At 35.8% G+C, this 23,424-nt stretch overlaps 2 protein-coding genes across 2 annotated transcripts in view; both read right to left on the bottom strand.

Moving 5' to 3' along the window:
* Positions 1-12,209, bottom strand: part of LOC134662505 (DNA-binding protein D-ETS-4) — a 60,693-nt gene extending 48,484 nt beyond the window's left edge. Inside the window, exon 1 of the mRNA XM_063518755.1 lies at positions 11,973-12,209. Coding sequence (XP_063374825.1) covers positions 11,973-12,011 — 39 coding nt within the window. The 5' untranslated portion in view covers positions 12,012-12,209. The remainder of the gene's footprint in view (positions 1-11,972) is intronic.
* A 5,763-nt stretch (positions 12,210-17,972) lies between these two features.
* Positions 17,973-23,159, bottom strand: LOC134662476 (protein FAM50 homolog). Its single transcript, XM_063518707.1, has 6 exons — positions 22,678-23,159; positions 21,735-21,851; positions 20,666-20,870; positions 20,187-20,341; positions 19,222-19,334; positions 17,973-18,111 (listed from the first exon to the last, which is right to left on the bottom strand). Exons 1-6 carry the CDS (start codon positions 23,020-23,022, stop codon positions 18,012-18,014), a joined length of 1,035 nt encoding a protein of 344 aa, XP_063374777.1. The 5' UTR covers positions 23,023-23,159; the 3' UTR covers positions 17,973-18,011.
* Positions 23,160-23,424: the final 265 nt, after the last annotated feature.

Raw genomic sequence — 23,424 nt, 5'->3', positions numbered from 1 at the left:
TCTGATTGCGTGTCTGAGTAGGTATTTATCTAAGTATTTATAGGTAAGTACTCAAATAGTTACCGCAGAGATTTCCGTCGCCGCAAACCGCCCTGCGGTGCCGCCCAAAGCTCAAGATTCCATTTCTTGAGCCACTCGCTACGGTCGTGGTTCAATTTTTGAATATTTCGCTTGCTCGGGCGGTTAAACAAAAACTTTGCCCCCTATTGTAAAACAAATAACTATTATTGTACAAAAACAGGTTCACATACATTTAGGTAGGTATAGTATAGTTCCAGCTTATGAGACAAACAAAATAGAGCAAAAACAAGTTTTGTAGGTATGTAAAACTTAAATTAGCTGTATTTTTTTTAACTACGATATCTGAAGCTACGTAACGTAATTACAGGCATAGATATACCTTATCCTATTGTAAGTAGAAAGTTTCAGAGCAATCTAGCTAGTCGTTTTATGGCTCCTCTATACGACCAACGCCGGCCACTCCAAGGGACGCAGCCATGCGGTAGAATGAGATAGCAATATCACTTGCTCCCTCTAACGCATAAATGCGTCCCTTGGAGTGGTCGGCGTTGGCCGTTGGCCCATCGTGTAGAGGAGCCATTAAAGTGAGAAGTACGTTTGTATGGAGAACCGAGCTTACTGCGGGCTGTTAAAAAATATTAAGTAGTCAAGTAAACAATGAATAGCATCAGTTGAAGTCACATTTCACCAATTTGCATATATTATGTTCGTATTTTCCCAGTTATTTCGGTGTCAGGGCCAGCTTATGAATATGTAAACGTTGTTTTGAATCACCGACGCACTGACCAGTTGTACTTACTAATAGATAGGTAATAACACTTAGAATGGGAAGTAATTTACTTTCCTGGACGGATTTTATTTCCAGTTATTGATAAGAACTGCAAATTTGTGACCACAATCAGAAATTATTAACAGAAAAGTATGTACAATAAGAATAAGAATTATTTATTGCCACACACATACAAGATACAAAAACGATAATAGAAAAACAAACAAATAGACATGTTGAATAGGAAAACAGTAACAATTATGTAGGTAGGCACAATCTTTCACGAAGAGTCACAATCCTTTATTTGCATACAATTTTGTAGTAAAGTAACGTGTAACTTAGACATATCGGTGGCCGATCGTAAAATGCACCAGCTCATGAAACGCCGCAATTAGGTACATGATTTGGCGAGTGACTGTGACCATCCCACCATATTGTTGAAATCTCATTGTAGTTGACGATTTTCCTAGCGACGTTTAGGCATATCGATTAATTATGGTATCCAAAGCTGAAGCAAATAAAAACAATTGATAATAACTATACATGTGTATTAGGTAAAATATTGAATTAATAATAATATATTATAAACACCACATAATAGGTCCTTAGTTGTTTTGTTAGTTATAAATGTAACTAACAAATATGGATTTATAGGTATCCGAAATAAAATTATATTAGTTTTTTTAAGTACTTATTACTATTTTATATATCCTTATAAGACTTTCTGTCCCTTCTGAAATTAGAATCGTACTTAATTCTTACTTCCTTTCCACTTTAAATGACAACAATGTACCTACATATAATTGTATTTTTCTTAACATATGCTCTGCTGAGTCTGCCTTTGATTTCCAGAAACTGCCTCCCGATGTCTCAAGTTGAATGTATAATGTATTTATAAATGTTTTCTTTCAATAGGTACTCCTACTTACAAATGACCACAATGTATTTTACTAAACTTGTATAGTGATTGAGACTACTATTAATACATGATTACGGTAATCCGGGCGCAGAACCGGTTGACCAAGGCTTGGGTTTTGCCCGCTCTGTTGCTAACAACCTTCGTCGTCATTCCAATGGCCAACCAACAGCAATCGAGCGTTCGTCGGACTAAACTAGTATAAAAGCAATCTCTGTTTACGCATAGTTACTGCAGATCGTAAGTTTCCAGTAATACTGGTTTAGTTGTATCGAAATCTTGCGTGGACTTAGTATGCAATAGGAACGCAGAACCTTTTTGTGCTCAGTCTGAGCGTTTTGCGACACTGAGTATGACTAGGGATTTTGACGTTCCACACATTTGTTACTTAGGGACGGCGAAACGAATTGATCATATTTTGAGTTTTTATTTTATCCAACATATCTTAGCAAAAAATCTACTTCACAACTCTGCTCTGTCACAGCCCTCCTAGGTCTCCTCTAATTATCGACTCCTATTTCGGGAAAGCTTCAAAGCTACTTACGTCCTTGTAACCTTCATGTAAACGAGTTATGCAGCGTTTGACGCAAAACCTTTCAAACTGCACATAACTGCACAACAGTAAGTATAGGTACGTAATAACTCTCATAATTAAATTAAATCGCAAGGACGCGTGCCCACGCGCAGGCTGTGACGCTGATTTCCCTTTCACTGAGCCGATTGGTGCGATTAATAAGCACTCCACTTGGATAAATTAATGTAAGCACACTTTGTGCCCAAGCGTTCCGAACGCTTATAAAGTTAGTCCAAAATAAGTCTGCAACGATTTTGATAGGACACGCAGTGCAAGTGTTACTTATACGTCATGATTTCATTGAAGTTTGACATTTAAAATAACACCTGCACTGCGTGTGCTATCAAAATCGTTGCAGACTTATCTTGGTCTAACTTAACTCTAGGCTCTTGTCATTTAAAGTGTCTTATGATGTGGCATTAAAGCAAACTTTTCTTAGGTATGCCTAAACCCCTATTTACCCCTGGTGAGATAAGAAAAAATTGTCATCTTATCAAAGCCTTTTCTTTGCTTTGTGACGTTTTCAACTTGTTAGGGTAAAAGTGGTTGTAGATGAAAGTAAGTTTTGATTGTGCCTTAACATGTAGGTGCCATAAGATACCGATTTTTCCTTGAACATTACATGTTTATTTACTAGGTACTCATCATGGTGCCCGTAATAAAATTTCAATCAGGTTAAAAATTCAAAATATTGGCTGAAACACGTTTTGGAATTAAGCAGGTACAGTCCGCATAAAAGTATTGATTGAGAAGAGAAACTACTTAAGTCTCAAAAGTATCCTCATTTCCTAGTAGCTATAAAAAAAATGCGTATGTAGTAATCTTATATGTACTAGATGTAACTAAAAATATCTATATATACCTATATATAGATATTTTTAGTACCTACATATAGGTACTTATTATGTATTTGTGCCTTGTGATATAAATAAATATATTTGTTGGTTTCCTATCATCTTAAAAAATTTTTGTGATATGATAATATTTATTACACCGCGTCCATAAAAACAGCCTCTTCTAACAAACGTCGCGTGTTGCGTGACATTTCGTAAAATTCCAGCATTAGACGTATTTTAACGGCAGTGTATGAATTGGTGCTAATTTCACCAAAAGACGACACTAGGCGTTCAAGTTTAACAATTTACAATAGGATGGCATGCGCACGTTCGTAGAAATTTCTATGTTATCTGGTATTTTTATATTGGCAGGGCCCCAACTAATAGGTGCATTACCTACCTATACTTATATGGAATTCATAAAGGTTAGTTCAGGTCTGTGGTCATAATGTGTATTAGGTACCTCCCTATTAATATAAGGGTATAAAGATCAGTCTCCTGCCATTTTAACATTACGTTACTCAACACTGTTTAAGTAACACAATTTGTTATAGGTACCTACTGAATCAAAAACAATATTTCCTGATCCTCTGCACGCGTGTGATCCGGTAGGTAAGTACAGTTTTACGAACTTCCTGGCCTAGCCTATTTTATGTACAGTCAGCAGCGGAGATTGTTGCAGCAGCAGTGGAGTCAGTTATCTATTCAGCTGACTGTGTACAGTCAGCGACGATGTATCGTTAGCATACCTATGTTAGACATCTTAATATATGTTTTTCTACTCCCGTACTTTAATTTGTCATTTAAAGGGTCGTGCACACACCTCTAAACCCCAATCTTATAGTTGTCTAGACAAGTCTTTAGTCTATTCCCCAAAAAAATATTTGTGCATACACGCAGTATCTTTTTGGCACTTTTACGATACTTCGTGTTATCACCACTTAAAAAATATTGTATGAAATACATTGTTGCCAACCTTATTTTAATTGTCATCTCTGACAGATGAGTGAACTATAGACATGTTTTTTTATGGTTCCGTACCCAAAGGGTAAAAACGGGACCCTATTACTAAGACTCCGCTGTCCGTCCGCCCGTCTGTCACCAGGCTGTATCTCACGAACCGTGATAGCTAGACAGTTGAAATTTTCACAGATGATGTATTTCTGTTGCCGCTATAACAACAAATACTAAAAACAGGATAAAATAAAGATTTAAATGGGGCTCCCATACAACAAACGTGATTTTTGTCCGAAGTTAAGCAACGTCGGGCGGGGTCAGTACTTGGATGGGTGACCGTTTTTTTGCTTGTTTTTTTTGCTTGTTTTGCTCTATTTTTTGTTGATGGTGCGGAACCCTCCGTGCGCGAGTCCGACTCGCACTTGGCCGGTTTTTTATTTCATTAATTATTTTCCCGCCCGTACCCTCCATTCTTTGTTACTTCTTGAATGAAAAATATTTGTTAAATATACAATTTTATTTCAAAGTAAGTGCTTTGTCGTAGAAAAAGTATTGTATGCAACGTTGTTTAACTGAGTCAAAAAATACTCGTGGCGTCTTAACAATTTTCGGCTTCGCCTCAAATTGTTAGACACGCCACTCGCCTTTTTTGCCCTCTCTTAAACAACGGTTGCATAAAATACTATTTCAAAATTACCCATGTAAAAAAATACAGACAAGAGTCATTTTCACATTTATAATTAAAATTAATATAGATGGATTACCTATCACTGATACTATTATGATGAGTGTTATAATTGTAACTACATAATATATATTAAATTATAGAACTATCAATGATTAAAGGTTAGGATAAAGACGTATTGACGTCAATCTGATATTGAAGAAGTGCAAAGTGCACTTTGGATTCATTAAATGCCCTCGAACTAGGTGTTAATAAAATTTTCCTGAATGGGACCTTAAAGACTTGTGTATTAATTAGTAGTAGTAACACATCCTATTCATAAAATCATTTTGCACTTTTATCTATAGTTTCCTATATGTAGATAGGTATATAAACTGTTTTCGAATTAGCTATATTTAGAACGCATAAGTATAATTTAAAGACTACTTTTAATTGGAATTTTTTGAGGTGATTTTTTGGTCTTAAACTAGAGATACCTACCACGAATATTCGGCAACTATTCGGTATTCGGCCTATTCGGCCACTTTGCCGAATATTCGGTATTCGGCCGAATCCTTCTTCAACATCTTGAGTTAGTGGGTTAAAATGGGTATGATGTTGGAGTTAGGTAGAGTCGGTCTAACTACTCTAACTAAGCTATAATGATAATAAAAAGTGCCAGCGGCACTATAAAATAAATATGTAGGTAGGTACATATTTTCATAGGAATTTGACGTTTATGGTGGCGCTGTGCTACCCTCACCTTCAATAATCAGATTATACTTACCTATTCGTATAGTTTTCATTAAAATGTATTTAGTTAAATGCATACTCAATGCATTCTCAGACTACGAAATAAAATTGTTAAAACTGTTAAAAGTATAGGGGCACGATTCGGATTTTGAAATAGACGTCTATTAGATATCTTTTAGACATCACCAAGATACGATAACGATATTATGTTTAAGATCTAACCTGTCAAATGTGACATTTGCGCGATTCTGGAGATACTCTTGAACGATTTCCACAAGATATGACTTAGAGATCCAATTCACATCTAATAGATATCTAACGTAAAAGTGACATTGGTTGCCCGAATTACGCTGCAAAAGAGAACTAGTTTAAATCTAAACTATAACGTATCTAGTACGTGTCGTCTCTTGTGAATATCATGAAGTTCGAATACGGCAGGAGGCTTCGGAGCTACGAAAATGCGTCATCATACTACATAAAGGCCATTTCTCAACCGGGGCAGTCCACCGCCCAAGAACGCATTATCTCGCGTTTTCCTGTTACGACCTGTCGGCTTTCGCAACGCAACAGACTGATTCAGACTCTATAGCCACGAGAAGAATGATTTGCTATGCTGTGATGAAAGCCTTTGTAACCATGCTGTTACCCGTAGTACCTTTCTTTTTTAAGTTCCAAGAAAAAAGTTACATACAAATTATCTGAAAATGGAGACTAGGCTCATTGAAACATATAGCGCGAGCTGCGCGAGTAACTAAAACTAACTACTAAACTAAAGACCGTATAATTAATTCCCTAAGATTCTACCATTGAAATAAGAACAATTTGAGTAAAAACAATGAAAAAAAAAATCAAAATAAATAACTAAGAAAGGTACAAAAATTGGATGTCGCTGTTAATTTAATAACGCTACTAATCTAGAGAAATATAAATTGGAATCAAGAATCCTGCGCATACCATACCTACACAGTCAGATCATGGAGAAATAGTTGAAAGAAATTGTTATGATACATTTAGTGTTAAATGTGTATTGATAAAGCCGTGGAACCAATGCAGTTGAGAGTTTCCTTTTAAATTCCTTTTTCAGACGTTAGAAAGTTTCGATTCCATAATGTAAAACATTTCTTTTACTGCTTTAGGTTTTTGAAGTCATTCATTACTACCCAGTACCCAAGGCACATAATCGTCACATCTCTTAAAGAAATGCCTTGTGACCAAACAATAAAGTTCAAATTGGCACGATTAACGAGTGAATCACGTAACACCGGCCATTCGTCCTCGACCTAAAAAGACAAAAGTGAAAATCGGACCGCAAACAACAACACTATTCTTTGAGTTCTAAGAAGTTAGGAAAAATTGAGTTTGGCGATTTGCAATTAGTGAGTCACTCTTTGCAACAGCAACAAATTTAGGGAAAAGAAGAAAAATTGCGCAATGATTAGGTACAACGAATTTCAAAAGGTGAATTTAACGGGTAGTACCCGGGTACTGGGTTACCATATATCTAATATGATAGTATCATTCTCTTTATGACTAATTTTTCTGTTTTTCAGCTACTCAAAAGTTGCCAGGAAGAGAGTGCTCTGCTCTTGTTTACTGTCTCTACCTTACCCTGTAACACCGTTCTGTGGTCTTCTCTTTCGTTGAAGCATGCCATATTAGTGTCGGTCCTTCTAAACCATAGCCCCATTTTCCACGAAATAACAACCATTAAAAAAAACCTGAAGGAAACTCAGGCATTAGTTAAGTTCAGGCATTAGTAAGGTTTACTTGAACAAGGTACCATGAACCATGAGTGTACGTTATATGCAGTCTTGTGTCTTTCTTGAAGTTGTCCTTTAGGTAGTGGGACGAAGTGGGCCGGGCAAGCTTTAACAGTACTACAATTTGCGCGGCATCTCAATGACGGCCTGGGAAGTATCACTTTGAAGCTTTTTAAATAACCAGGGAAAGTTATGCGCACTGGCAAATTAAATTGGTGAACTTACTACTTTTCAAAATGAGTTAAGGTCTAATTCGGAATTACCCAAATACACCTTATCTACATTTATAATAATTATCCAGAGGTACCTACAGTCAAAGGATTTAATTTCTGTACCATTTCGTAGCTTGTTATGGTGACCATCAAAATAAAATTAGCTTGGGACCTCGTAATATTGTCACCTTGACAAGGTACGAAATGGTACTGAGGGCCTACCGCGAACCACGTTCGACGTGTTGCCTCCCTGTCACACTTACGTACGAACTTACAAGTGCGACAGAGAGGCAACACGTCGAACGTGTTTCGCGGTAAGCCCTCTGAAATTAAATTCCTTGACGTTAAGAGTGGTTGCCATTTTTTCTTGTTTTTCTTACCTAAATATACTAAATGAAAACTAAATTGAAAAAACTCTGATACCTACTTACTATTTAGAGTCAAACCGTATAAATAACCATTACGAAGGAGTAAAATTAGACTTAGCAGAGGGCTTTATAAAAATAAACTAAGTACCTAAGTTTTTTACAAGTTTTTACCTAAAACCTATTGAAGCGTAATCGTAGCGTAGCTAATCGGACAAAGTGAGTAAAAACAAGTGTTCTTGCGTGTGGGCGGGTCGGATATATAAAAAATATATGCTTTTATTGTACCTAGTTTAACTTTAGACTAGTTTAGACTATTACTTATTCTGTGACTTTAGTCCCATATCTGATTTATTTTGACAACATTTGTAGTCTGTGCGTTAAAACAAAGCAGCAAAGAGGCATATTAATCAGTATTACAACTAGCACTATCGTTGTATTTATTTAATATTCACTAATTATACTGATTTAAGTCCTAATTGTTTACAGCAAGTAAATTACGTTGTCTTTGTTATCATTGTTATCAAACATCAATGGGTTTGGGAACTGTCGAAGGTTTTGTTTTGAGATGGTGCCAGGATAGGTTTCACCTGTGTGTAGTTTTGTTCTATAAGATTTGGCTTAAAGCTAGTCTAGTACCTATCCATGCCAACAAATCAAAAAAAAAACAACAAGACACTATTGGTTAGACTGACAGCATATTGACAGGTAAAACGTATGATGGATCTGTAAATAAAATACATCGATAAGTGAAACAATCGATTATTTAAAAATAGGTAATATAAACCTGCAATTTTTAAGCGATTTACCAAGTTGTTTAACATTTAATTCAATTTAAATGAACTTTTAGTAATAATAATTGAAAATAACAAACACTACCGTATTTTACAGAAACAAAGGTTACATTTTAACGTATGGAATTTCGAGGCGATTGTACCAATCTATAGTGAACCGTAATGATATGGGCTTAGAATTGTTTTTATTTCAGAGCATTTTTTGAACGGCCTTCACGTGATTACTTCCGAGAGCTTTAGTCCAAAGCTGTTTAAAACCCGATCACTATCTTAAAACTACTACGCAATTCGAATTTACGAACATATTCATACTTATTTATAGTAAGTATAAAGTTAAATAAGTGTTGTCCTTGCTTTTACTTGGAAAACATAAGAGGTACCTCTATTAATAATTTGTAATTCTTACTAGATGACAAAACACATTACTAAAACGGGTTCCAATAATTAGATTACATATAATACATCTATCTAGTAGTGGGGATACTGATACCTTCACAACACTTGCTTGGTTTGTTAAATGCATGTACATACATATAATTTACTTGTAAATCTTGTAATACATATGCCCATTTAATAATCTATTAAATACTCATTATATAATTTCTTAACGATCCAAGATATGATAATTTTTCAGCCTCGATTAATTACACCAAAAACCAGTTTAACACTTAACTGTCCAAGTGTCTGTATTCATGAAGGTACCTATGTTAAAATATAATTATGCAAGATGCAAGATAATATTACATTCGGATAAAATTACCACTAGGTAAATTATAATTCTTATTAGCCATTGTCAAACGTATAAACGATATATGTAATTTCCTAAAAATAATTACATATAAGTAATTGTTTTAGGGTGGTACCTACTCTAATTGGAACGATTTTTTTTTAATTAGGGTTCTTCACACTGTGCGGTTCCAACTCGTCGATTACGCGAGAAATCTAGCTAATAACATCTCAGTGTAATATCTTTCTTTCATCGAGCGCTTGCCGTATAATCATCCAGTATAAGTTGCTCTCCAATAACACATTAGCTAATATGGATAAAGTTCAAACTTATACTGGATTGTTTCGGGAGAGTATTCGGTAAGCGATGGGTGATGGTGTAGACTGTAGAGCGGAACGTTAATATTTAAAAGTTTCAGCAATAACGACCTTACCACTGATAGGTAAAGACCAGATTAGCTTAATAAACAGCGTGAAGTTTGTATGGCGCATTTTAAATACGCAATTATAAATAGCCCCGATTTTACCTGTTTCCTTTGGTAAATTGTATCGTATTATTCGTATTTTTAACCACCTTAAAAAAAGGAGGTTCTCAGTTTGACCCGTATGTATGTATGTATATTTGTTCGCGATTATCTCGCGTTTTTTTTTGTTTAACAAGCGGGTAAACAACAACGTTCTAGGCTAGTAATTTTTCAAGTAATCAATCATTTTTTGAAACTATTATAAATATTATGTTTTAGCATTAGCAATTTGTTGTAGGTAATGCAGTAATAATTTTACATATACTTAAATTCTACACGCACGACAATTATATTTAACTCCTTTTCAGTGTGATTATCGCATTGCGTTCAATTAGACAATCGTTCTAATTTAAGAGCCAACAGGAGTGGTCATTTCTCCATACAAACGTACTCGACTGTTTCCTCCGTGGGTTTTGAAGCTAGAGCAATGATTTTTTCACAGATTAATATTGTCAATATCTGTGTCGGACCGTTTTGCTTTTTCTGATATTTTTGTTTTTTAAAGCGCTAGAGCCCTTCAAAAATGGCCAAAATGGCCTAATTGACTATGCTGCAATGAGAGGCGTGGTATTCAAAACTGATATCAATTAGTCAAAAAAGCAAAACGGTCCGACACAGATAATTTCATAATCATTTAGATTTCCAAATTTGGTTACGATTGGTTAAGTTTTGGAGGAGGAAACAGTCGAGTACGAAACCTCGATTTTTGAGATTTTTACGCAGGATTTTTCGCCTTGTCCTTATCGCACTAGTTTTAGGAGCCGCTTCCGTTAGCGAGACGGGTATATTTACCTAAAATATTTAAATCTCAGCTCCTGTTTCGCCTTAATCTGAAAATTACCTACACGAATAATCATATGAATCAAATTATCGTAAACGTAATAAAATAGGGTTTCACCTGAACCATAGAAAATATACCTACTATCGTTCTGTAACAGTGGTGGATGGGTGAAACCATAGTAAAACTGGTAAGACTATCCCTTTTACATTGATTTCGATTTTGGCTGATTGAGTACTTGCTTTGGGCTTTTGGCTGACCGCTTCTTTAGTGGCCACACTGACCTTAGAACCTTAGAAGGTTACTCATGATTTATTCGATAACGTAGGTACCTATACCCAAATATATATGTATACTAGTGTATATTATATTGTAATGTAAGAGCTTGAAACGTTCGTTCTTCAACTGATATGCATAAAGATATACAGGTGTGTATGTTTATATCTACAAATATGTTTACATATCGTTTTTACGATGGCAGTAGTGGCAACAGCTTACATCATCAACCTTAATCGTCGGCCAAGGAGTTTAGTTTTTTTATAAACGTTTAGTTAGTAGGTACCTACTGCGAAGTGATTTAAAATTAATATACTTAAGTAATTTACAATATGTTTTTTATGACAATCGCAGGTAGGTGAGTAAATCAAAAGTGTTACCAGTTCAAAAACCTGATGTTTTTGCGATAATTTGTAGTTTTGTTTTTTCTGTTAACATGTCATTAGGTTTACCACTTAATACAATACATCATTACCTGTAGGGCTATGATGGCCGGCTCTTTATCATTTGTCACCATGGCTGTCACGTTCTAACAAATATGTAAGTGCGAAAGTGACGCATAGCATGACAGGTGATAAAAATACGAGCATGATAGCTGGTCTGTATTAAGAATAAGAAAAAAGTTAGGTCTTATGTAGGCACCCACGCAAAAGCTCGTGAGTCGGCTCAAAGCTCAAATGAGCGAATGCTTATGCAAGTGCCATTTTAGCCTCGGACGTGTGTGCGAATCAAAATCCACGTTTATTTAGATTTAATCGAGGTATTTACAACACTCCCACAGCGGGTGAAGCGCGCAATGAATATTTACAAAGCTTCTCTTCCCTGTGTTTTATATTAAGAAAAACTGTTCACGTTTTATGCAAATACGTCGGCGTTGAGCGAAAACTAGAAAGTTGACGCACACACACATATGCGCGACGCGTGTGTAAACCGGCTAGGTTTCATAATTCTTCACGCATTGATACAACATTTTACACCCTCATCCATCGATTTGCACAAGTAAACCAATTAAAGTATAATAACAAAGAAACATTAAAAACAACTTACCGTATCCGTCTCTTCAGAAAAACCCGACTCCCACAACATGTTTGCGTCGAACAGTTCAAAGCACTTCAAAAAACGAAAATCACAAGTTTATATTCTTGTTGTAAACAATCAGTCCATTCTTAGGGTTGTTGACGTATCCCGTGACGTTTACGGAGCTAGTACCCTACGCGTTTAAATTTGAAACGCGCGCGACTGTTGCCGATGCTGCGTCTTGACGCTATGTGCGCGGGCGCAGGCCGAGCGCGCCCGAGCCCCCCCGAACGCCACCGAAGTCGCCCGACCGAGCCGACCTACTTTGTGGAAACGCCCGCCAAGTGAGCTGTGATTTTTTTCCATTTTCCAATGAAATTCAATACCTAAGCGCAACCTTAAGAGTTAAGATCAAGTCAATTATACCTACTTGTGTTTCTTATTAGCACACTCAATCAATTGCTGACTTTTCATATCTAGTCAGCGCAGAATGTTGACATTTACCGGCGCCGGAGCTTAAATGTCAGTAAAGTAAAATGCCTTATTGTGCCTGCTGAGTTTGAATAGGTACTCGTATTATGAATGTACAATGATTATCTATACCTATATTATTCTCAAGTAATCAATAACCTTCTTTACTCTGACTGAAATGAGTGCGCCTGATTCTGGGTGGTCTTTGAAGTCTTTGAACTCAAATTTTAAATTCAAGACTCAAAAATCAATAGTTTGGGGGTAATAGGAATAAAGCCTTATATTTTATATTATTATAATCCTTAAGAGCTTTTCCCATAGTCATGAATACATTTATACCATGTACCATATGCTCTTGTGAATAAATGATAATTCAATTCAATTTATAGAGACAAAGACATCATAACATAATTATAGTGAATATACAGGTTGTTTGGTACAACGTTTGCCAAATTAAAACGGCAGATAGGTTAAGTCATCATTTGCTATCTTCTCACGCCTAGAAAAAAAAATCCCACTGTTTTTCTCACTACTGCGCACGTAACCATTTTTAAAACGAAAACTGGCGTAGAGCTGAAAAAAAAAGCATATAAACTATCATCTGACAAAATATCAAACAAGAGGCGATGGCAAAATTTTTTTACGTGTTTTGGTGGCTGCCATTCCTCAACCCACCAACGGAGCGGCAGCTGACACCACTATTCCTATCTGTCCTCACTATCCTGTATCCTCCTCATAACTGGCAGTTAAAACGAATTAGCAATAAAAAAAATACTTGAACCTGAGTACTGAATCTAATTATATTAAACATTTGCCCTTCGTCAAAACTCGTCTTACTTCCATACTATGTGTCTTACTGATTCTTAGAAATTCGCTCTGATATTTTTTACAGTGACCACATGTTCATAAATAAAAACACATATTGTCCCAGTGCGTCAAAGACACGTCATAGATTATACGCTACGTGATAACTATGACGAGTTATATGGCCCCTACCAAAGAATAGTTTATGTTTTAATAAGCATTACCTAGGCACATCTCACACGCGCTTGTTTTTCAGAAATTCAGAGCCTGTATCTCTATGGTCATGTAATATCTAAAGTTTGTCAAAGGACTGTCTCATTTCCAACATACATATAGAGAATCATACTATCTTTGTCTCACACTAGTACTAGCACCCAAAAGAAAAGGATGAGTATAGTATTTTTGTTCTTATTTAGTGACAATTTGGTTTGACCCACTATAAATGTATTAAGTGATCATACAGATTCAGGTTCTGAAATTGTGAAAAAAAAAGACGAAGTGATCCCATTAGTGTTCCTGTTCCGTGAACAAAGTTTTGTACGGAACACTAATAGCTTGTGTGTGATATGCCTAGCAGTGATCGGAAGCAGGACGAGTTGTCAAACATCGAGACTCTAGATCTAAGTACGTCCTGAAATCACCATGAATGTGCCTATACCTAACTATATACCAATAGTTATTTGTTATACAAAGGGGCAATATGTTTAAATCTCTCCTGCTAAGTGCAACCTTAAGCGTTGCGCGGGTTTCAAGACTTTCAAGGCACGACGGTTAAACAAACTTTTCCAGCGAGTGAAACACACCATTTTACACCACACCAACGCGAGGGATATACTAAATGTGAAAAATTACAAATCAAATCCAAATGAAAGCTATTAAATATGTATAGCCAGCCAAAATAAGGAATGAAATCAAAATTGTCATCTAATTACTTTGCCACTCTCGTGGATATAATACAACTTTCTCATCCGTTTTTAAAATATCAAGAGTTTTGTTAAGTTGGTTAATAATTCAGGCGATCAAAAGTGTATCACTGTTTTGATTCGATAACACAACCTTTTTAAAAATGAGTTCACGTAGTAAGAGCCGTTTCAGACATAGTTTTAGAATCCGTTAAGAGATCCTGTACCTACCTAAGTAGGTAGGTACTTCGAAAGCCTTCAAGGAAAAGCCCGCCATAATGAATTTTTTATTATGATTTTGTACTGTACCACGTAGGCAATATTATATTTGCAATTGAATAACTATGAAATAGTTTTGCTGAGAATAAGATTCATAGGAACACTATAATTTCATTAACCGCAAATTGTAAATTTGTAGCGCAGTAGCGCTACAATCAATAAGGCATTCGTAAGTGACAATTACCTGAACAATAAATGAATGTTATTTTAGTTTAATTGGGAGTGATTATGTAGGTACTTACCTACCAACATTTAATTTATCGAATAAAAAACATGGTACAAAGACAAGTTTCGTCTCTTTGGTTTCGTAGAATTACTTTGTACATGATGTTGGAGGAAAACAGTATTATTCTGGTCAAGTAGGTACTTTGGTTAGGTGTACAATGTTCAATAATGTGAGGTCTTCTTTCCTCAAATATACTTTTTAATATATATATATATATATATATATATATATATATATATATATATATATATATATATATATATTTAATTCAGATAACAAGATCCATACATTACAAATTAAATTAAACTAAAACTATTTCTTAAATAACTTAAATAACTAAATTAGCCTAACAGCACCTCTATTATGGTCCATGTGCATATAATTTAATATATGTATATATATGTGTATTTAATATATGTACGTATGTACTTAGAATTAAGGTGTAGGTACTTATGTATGACACCGTAAGATTGTGAACCCGTTAGTTTATAATCTAACGTAGGTTAGGTTAGGTTAGATTATAATCTCCCTACCGTCAGTTTATAATGTAACTAGCGAGATTATAATATGACGAGTGTTTACAATTTTACGGTGACATGTATAAACTTTGAGTTATAATATTAGATACCTATACTTAATAAAAAAATTGCCACAGTAGGTAATGACAGTAATTATCTAAGATAAATTGTGATTTTTGCTCCATTTTATTTTAACGTTAATTTCCAGTGCAGTGCAGTAAACATGAAGCTAATGCACACTACTTAAGTTGTTAAGGGGCCTTGCACTTGAAATACAAATCGATGTGTTTTTCTGTCGAAGAGTTCTTTTGGACACTTACCGACTGCATCATCAGATCAGCGTTATGTTATGTTACATGAATTACAGAAGTAGGTACCTACATAACATTTTACTTAATCAGACATCGACAAATGGTATTCGCAGATACAATTTTTAATCAGCTCCAAAAAGGAGGTTATTTTTTTGTATGCTCACCGATAACTCTTTGAAAATATTTTTTGTTCCATTAGGTAATGCTTTCTTGTTGGTCCTGAAGTGTCTGAACTTATAGAAGTTCAGTCACTTCAGAATATGAGCAGAGCCACGGTAAAATAGTAGGCGACTAACTAAAAACTATTGTGTTAGGTACATACTCCTAAACACTGGAAGTGGCTATTGCCATATGTTCATGTCATAAAAAAAGACTTGTTTAAAATTAAACTTTAACAGCTATCAATAGAGTTGAATATTATAACTACCATATTATATATTATAACTGGCTACATATGCGGTAAAGGGTTAAATCAGGATGTACTACTTTGAGTGATTTTGGGATTTATTATAATATCTACTTATTTGCTGGAAAAGCGTCATCATGCTGTAAAGTGCAGCGAAGGTGAAGACTATAAAATAAAATGATGGCATTTTGGAATTAATTTATTTTCTGTTCAGATACACGCAATAATAATATTATGTAGGGATTATAGGGCATTTTTTAAGGTTCGTCGAAGTCCCCTTAAGAAGTCCGCATTGAGAGCAATATAAGTAATAAAAATAAGCGATGCTTAAGCCGCGCGCCCGCGGCTGTCGCTAACCTGGCGGACATTGCAGTGACAGTGACGGATTTTGTAATCTCCTCCACCACCCACCACCACCACCACCACCCGCTTAAAAGCACATATAGTAAGGTATAGTAGTGGTAGCGACTGTGTAGTGTAGATTATTACACCTATACCCTCGTAGGATTCATGTTAAGTCCTAAAATTATCTGTACACATGAAATGCAATAAATTATTTTAGTAGAATTGAATTTTATTCACTTTATTATTCAGTTTTAGTCTGAATAAATCTGATAGTGTTACAAGTCTAAAAACCGGATAACCAACTGCAGGGTTAACTTTAAAATAAAATAAATTGTAATTTGATTCAAATATTTAAATCTATAAATAGTCTAGAGGACAAAAAAACTGTTTATCTGTGGCGCTTGATATGACAGTCATTGTAGTGTTTCTTTTCTATTATTAAAAGGGCTTAAAAACATCATACCTACTCTCAATATACGCTGTTCGTTTTCGATTCATCCATAAATTATATTAGTCAAGGTGAAGGACATAAAAAGCTGCCGGTTAAATGTTGAATTTGTTCCGAAGCTTTATTTAATTTTAATTACATTATCTATTTGGGTATTTTATTAAATCAAAACGTTCAGTATCCATCATTAATAATACACCAAAGCGGCATCCTATGCGGTGTAGATTCTTAGCAACAAAAAATAATCGGCCAAGAGCATGTCGGACCATGCTCAGTGAAGCGTTTTGTAGTTACCATTCTGTCAGAGGCTAAACCTGGGCTATTAGTAAGAATCATGTACCTACATTACAAACATAAGGAAGTACCTTCCCAGCGCTTTGTACCTACTTACGTCTTTTTACTAAGAAGAGCAGACTTTTTGCAATAATTCAACGAAACGTAAGCGAGAGCACCTCGGAGATGTAGCCATGTGGCTCAACTCAACAGCCACATAGTCGTGTAGGAAGTTGACTCGAAATTAAATATTGAAATTAAAGCCTTATGTCGTATTCCCTACAGTCCAATTTTAAAAGACCTTATAGGTGGTAAGCACACCGTCCCCGCGTCGACGAGTTGCAAACCAGGCGACAACCAGAGCGGTTACTGAGAGTTGTTTACTCTTTGTTCAAAAACCACATTATTGTAACTTACCGATAGTATAATAAATCATTGTTTTTATTGTAAACCGTACCCACATGTTATTTTTCTTTTCAGAAATAAAGAATTTGTATTTATTGTCAACGCACCGCTTAGCTTGTGCCGAGGCGAGGCGATGATGTTCTGATGTCGATGTGTTCATGTTACAGTTTGGATTTCCCTAACTGTGGCGTAGCTAGGCGTGGGCGGAGTGGGCCGTCGCCCACGGCCTCGCGCAACAAGAGGGGCCTCGCGCCAGGCCCCTTCGGGCACAGTGAAATAAAAGGGCCTCGCAGATGCGATTTCGCCCACGGCTAGATTAGTTCATGCTACGCCACTGTTCCCTAAAAAGAATACTGAGCTAGTCGGGGTGAGGCGCTGCCGATCCGGTGCCTAGCTCATAGGTGTGCAACAACCAATTGGGTGCCATTGGGGCGTGTGTCCGACTCACACTTGGCCGGTTAATTAATTAATTAAAATTAATTAATAATTAATTAATTAAATTTAATTAATAATTAATTAATAATAATAAATAATTAATTAATTTAATATAATTAATTAATTTAAGCAATTGCTTTAAAATCAATAGAAACCAGTGTTTTGTTTATTACTTATCAATTTATTATTTATTAGGTAACTTAATCATTGCTTTATAAAAGTACTTAATCACAAAGTCGTGACAGGCTATTTTCCTTTTATAGTGTATTTGGAGTATATTTTGGTGGGGTCATACGGCTCCCATCTGGACGCCGGGAATATATGTTTGTTTCTTTCATACCAAGACCTGCAAAAAAGAAACAAAATGGCTTTCATTATTTTATTTTATTTTTTAATACCACAAGAACGGTTACAGTGTACCAATTACACCGATACCAATTACACTTGTTACTATACGATTATATCAATAGAATTATATTATACATACACCAAATAGTATTATGTAACTAATGTATACTTGGATTACTTGGTCAAGCAAATCTTGTCAGTAAAAAAAGGCTCGAAATTTAAATTTTCTATGGGACGATATCCCTTCGCGCCTACATTTTTCAAATTTGCCGCCTTTTTCTACGGACACGATCTGCTTGACCAAGTATAGGGCTGTAGATACACTTAAGTACAAATTATAAACTGAAATAGATGTCATATATTTAAAAAAAAACACACAAATCAAAATATTTAACAAAAAATAATTTGATTTGTTCCCAAAGTTGTGTACCTACACTTAAGTACATATAATATTTATTGCAGTTATTGTTGGTAATAAAGTGTTTTACGTATAAAAAATAATTAGTAGGTACACTTACGATTACGAGGTTGACAACTGCCTTCAGATTGACGTAAGCAGTTTTTAACTTTTTAACAAAATCCAATTGTTTTGGAGTCGTAGGAAAATATATGTTGATATTCTTTAATTAATTATATGTAACTCGTTTAAAGACCGTTGCTTTATTTACAGGATTGGTCGGAATCAACTCGATAGATAATAATTCTAAAGTCATAAAATCTTCTTAATCAGTTTTACCTTTTTATTGACTTAAAAACCTCCTTAATAAAAAAACCGGCCAAGTGCGAGTCGGACTCGCGCACGGAGGGTTCCGCACCATCACCAAAAAATAGAGCAAAAAAATCGTGTTTGTTGTATGGGAGCCCCACTTAAATCTTTATTTTATTCTGTTTTCAGTATTTGTTGTTATAGCGGCAACAGGAATACATCATCTGTGAAAATTTCAACTGTCTAGCTATCACGGTTCGTGAGATACAGCCTGGTGACAGACGGACGGACGGACAGACGGACAGCGGAGTCTTAGTAATAGGGTCCCGTTTTTACCCTTTGGGTACGGAACCCTAAAAAGTATTTCCGGCAAAAAGCCTTCTATTCTTCAGCTACACTCACCTCAGGAGCACTTTGCCGGCGTGAGAGTCTTGCTTCTCCTGCGTAGCGTCGTTCACCAATCGGACGTCATCGGAAGCGTCGAACTGAAAGAGAGGCCCGCTCTTCCCTCTGGCCTATGAACGAAAGAGTAATTATTGAATATCAAATATCAAATATCAACATTTATTCAGCAAATAGGCCACAAGGGCACTTTTACACGTCAATATGGAATTTACATACAGCAAAAAAAAACACATCAATAATTATAAAATACAACTAAGCCGTAAATATCAAATCAAACTAACATAGAGATGTATAAAGCCTCTAAATGTCGAATTACAAAAAACGCAATAACAATAGTATTGAAAAAAAAACACAAAGATACAAAAACTATAATCTAAAATTATTTAGAGATGTAAATGTCTCTAAGTGTCATCATAACTAAAAGATTACAATATATAATAGTTAATCAAATTATCCTTAGAGATGTATAGGGTCTCCAAGAGTCAAAATCCTGTATACCTAATTAAAACATTCATTAAATTAAAGAAAATGATAGTAAAAATAAAATAGCATACGAGAACCGAATGAGGTATTGAATTATTTTATCAATGAAGTATTTTATGAAAATTGAATGAAGTATTTTATCAAAAATTTAGGTTTACGAAGGTGCCACTGCCAGTGAGTTTATTGAAGGTCGTACTCGAAGATTTTTCTATGGGACTAAGTTCAAATCGCGAAAGTCTGATTGGCTGTTTCATTTTGGCTTAGAACCAGGGATCGGATACCGGTATTTTTTGTATGGGAACGAAAACGGTATTTTTTAGTTCTTTGATAATTATTTCACTTCTAACTGGGCAATCTAATAATACGAAGTCGTTACCTAAAAACACAACCGAGTCCTACATTTTCGAGTATAAAATAATTCGAAAAATAATAATATAAATATATAAGCAGTATATAAGCAGACAAAAGCATGAGCATACCTTTGTAACGATGAAATCGTAGAAAGTATAATGGTGGGGCAGGATGAGATCCTCCTTCACGTACATTAGTTGGTCTGCCAAAACAGTCTTTAGCTCGCTGAACTCCGGCCTTAGTGTGTCTAGGCAACGCTGAAGGAACTGGTATATTGAGTTGCCTAAAACAAAAAGTTTATTTTTTTATAAAAGCTTTCATTGCTTGTCTATAGTAAAAGCATGAAAAGATTTTTCTCATGTCGTATTTTACCGATTTCACAGAATAAATAATTACTAAGTACAGAAGACTCACTCTCTAACAAAACGCGTCTGTTACGATCAGCACAGATATGGCCGCTAGGAGGCGACAGCGCCACGCGCGGCTTATGGCTTTCCCCAAAATTGGGGTGGAACGGATGTACTTTTAGCTACCTGTAGCAAAGCGACGAAATCGCGGAGTGAGCCACGCCTGCCGATTTCAGCAAGTGATCTGAGTATTTTCTTACCTTTTTTTAAAGTAACATTCCTTCTATGCCCCGACCCGTCCCAGTAGCTGAATGTAACAGTGATGGGCTCGTCTTTAAGGCTGGCCTGAGTCATGACCCACTCGCACCGCAGCTCCTCTCGAACCTTAAGGTCTGCTTCCTCCCGTTCCCGGTCAGGCAGAAACGATGTGTCCACATCTGGGTTCTTGCGAATTTTCTTTAAACTCTAAAATATAGAGTTGTGATGTATTTTGCCTGATATTGTATATTCATTAATAATATACCTACAGTAATTAATAATTGGATAAAAGAAGAACCTTTGCCTATGAAGTAGTGTCCAACCGAAATTGGACTTTTTGCCGAAACCGAAGGTTCGTACTTCGTAGCCAGCTCTAGTTTCGGCATGGTTTGTTCCGAATCCTGCCGAATCCGAGGCTGCGGCCGGATACTACCGAAATAGGATACTACAGTATTAAGTTTCGCTCGGCCGAAAGGTTTGGCAAACTGGATACTTTCATTTTCAGATTTTATTCTTTCTCTTATTTTGTCTAGGGACAGACGCAAAACAGTCGGTTGAAAATAGTAGATTATAAAGTAATCTATTTTATTTCAGTCCGAGCGTTATTGAGGGATGATATAGGTTGAGGATAAAATGGGCATTTATGCCGAAAATCTAATATTTAAGGTTATTTTACCGTAGGTATTTATTCAAGACTAAAGAAATGAATAGGTACCTATTATGTCCCATGCCCGGCCGCCTGGGGAGGGGAGCATGGCGGCTGGCAGCTGCAGCAGTGGCAGTTTGTATGGCATTTTAGACTTTACTGCTAAGTCAATAAGGGTTGTACTAGATTATTTTGCTTTATGCACTAGACTAGAGCATAGAAACTAAAAAACAACTTTTTAATATGTATGTTGTATGTACTCACATGCTTACTAGATAATCCATAATAAATGACTTTTAAATAAACTCAAATATGTGTTTAGTAAATTTAGAGAATCCTGGTACCTACCTGGTATTGATTAGGTACATGTAAATTTAGCAAGTTACATTGTGAAGAAGTTTATTAACTTAAGACTTTGAACTTACTGGTTCTTCCTTCTCCCTCCAACCTTTTTCTTCTGTCTCTTCCTTTATACCACTTGTTTCAGGAGCACTATCTTGTTCCTCTTCTTCATCACTCATGGCAAAGGATAGGGCTTGGATCTGTCAACAATAACTGGTTCAATTAGAATTTATTGTTAATGTATGCATAATACACTTTTTGGTAAAACAGACAAGTGTCATATCCTTACTGTAAACATGGTAGGTGGGTTTAAAAGCCCAGTCATTGTTCTGAAGAGGCTCTTTAAATCCAAAACATGCACTAGCACAGTTTCAGACTTTTCCACAAGTTTTATATTGTAGTTTCATGTAGTTTCATGTAGGTAGAAGGTAGGAAAATGCAGGGAAGATCGCCATTTAAAAAAAATTGTTCGGAAGACTGTGATAGAGCAGGGCTATAACAACAAAAATCGATGTTCCCAAATTGCGGGCATCTTTCTTTGTCACTCTAATTACGCCTTCATTGGAGTACTTATAAGAGAAAAATCCCCGCAATTTGCGAATTTCTCTTATTTGAGTATACACTTTGCTCAGCTACAGTAAAAAAGGAAGAGCTTTGCTCCTTCTGCTCTACCGTCGTGACAAACGTCGGGTGTGACAAACGCAAGATTGTGAAGCTACATAAGAGCTTTTAGACAGTCTTGCCTGATAGGCAATCTTCTCCACATTTACCTTAATTAATTTTTAATTTAAGGTAATTTAAACTTTCATATGCAGGAACATTTATGCTAGAAGTAAGTGGTGAACTCTTATTTAGTTAAATTAAAATTCGAGTCCATAGCACCTAGGTACTGTATGTATCCACCTTCTCGTATATTAAAGGCAAAGCTGTAAAGTGTTGATAAATATATCATAGATCAAAGAAATCCATTTAAAAAGAAAACACAACTAGGTGGTGACAATAACATTAAGGATTTAAGATAGAAACCTGTCGTTTTTGTTTGTTTTTCTGTGCCAACTTAGCTTCAATTTCCTTCTGTTTTTCTTTCTCCTTCTCAGCTTTCTTTTGAGCTAATTTTTTCTCTCTTTCACGTACAATATGCTCCTGTTTTGCCTTCATTTCATCAAGGGTTACCAAACCAATGGTAGAGCTCTTCAACTGTTGCTCAACAGCATCATAATGTGTTGCAAATTTGTTCTCGATGTTGTCTATTTTGAGATCTTCCTCTATTTTCTTCTTACGGAGCTCTATTTCCTGCTGAGCTTTCTCTCGCTTCTTCATGAGATGCATGGCTCTACCAGCCTCCGAGGCTGCTCCTTTGTAGTGTGCCATGACTGTAGTTTCTAACACACTTCGAGAAATACAATAGGGCGATACTTATGACCCTAACACAGTATTAAACTTTTTGAGTAATTTAAGTAATGAACGCAATTAAATGGAAAATTGTAGAAAGAAAATGCGATGTGGTATTGTGTCAACAACACTCGATGATAATTAGAATATGTCAATGTCACTGTCAGTGTCGATGGGTTGCCACCAAACATAGATGGTAGGATCTTAATAGATTTGGTTTACGCGTGCGTCCGTGAGGGACAAAACATAAGCAATGCGACACTATGATTGGTCGAATAGTGGAGTCCAGACGAGACAATTTTTTGCCAATCTGATGAAATTGTCCGATCGAATCAGGCCGTGAGGACGCAAAAGCCAATTTGATTCCCCGATCAAATCAGC

Source organism: Cydia amplana, chromosome 3, assembly GCF_948474715.1.
Source record: "Cydia amplana chromosome 3, ilCydAmpl1.1, whole genome shotgun sequence".
NCBI lineage: Eukaryota > Metazoa > Arthropoda > Insecta > Lepidoptera > Tortricidae > Cydia > Cydia amplana.
This window is presented reverse-complemented; position numbering and strand designations above follow the sequence as displayed.

Coding starts and splice junctions, on each gene's coding strand:
- LOC134662476 (XM_063518707.1), bottom strand. CDS start 23,022: ATGGCACACTACAAAGGAGCAGCCTCGGAGGCTGGTAGAGCCATGCAT. Junction 21,852..22,677: donor AAAACAAACAAAAACGACAG/GTTTCTATCTTA, acceptor TATTGTTGACAG/ATCCAAGCCCTATCCTTTGC. Junction 20,871..21,734: donor GGAGGGAGAAGGAAGAACCA/GTAAGTTCAAAG, acceptor TCTATATTTTAG/AGTTTAAAGAAAATTCGCAA.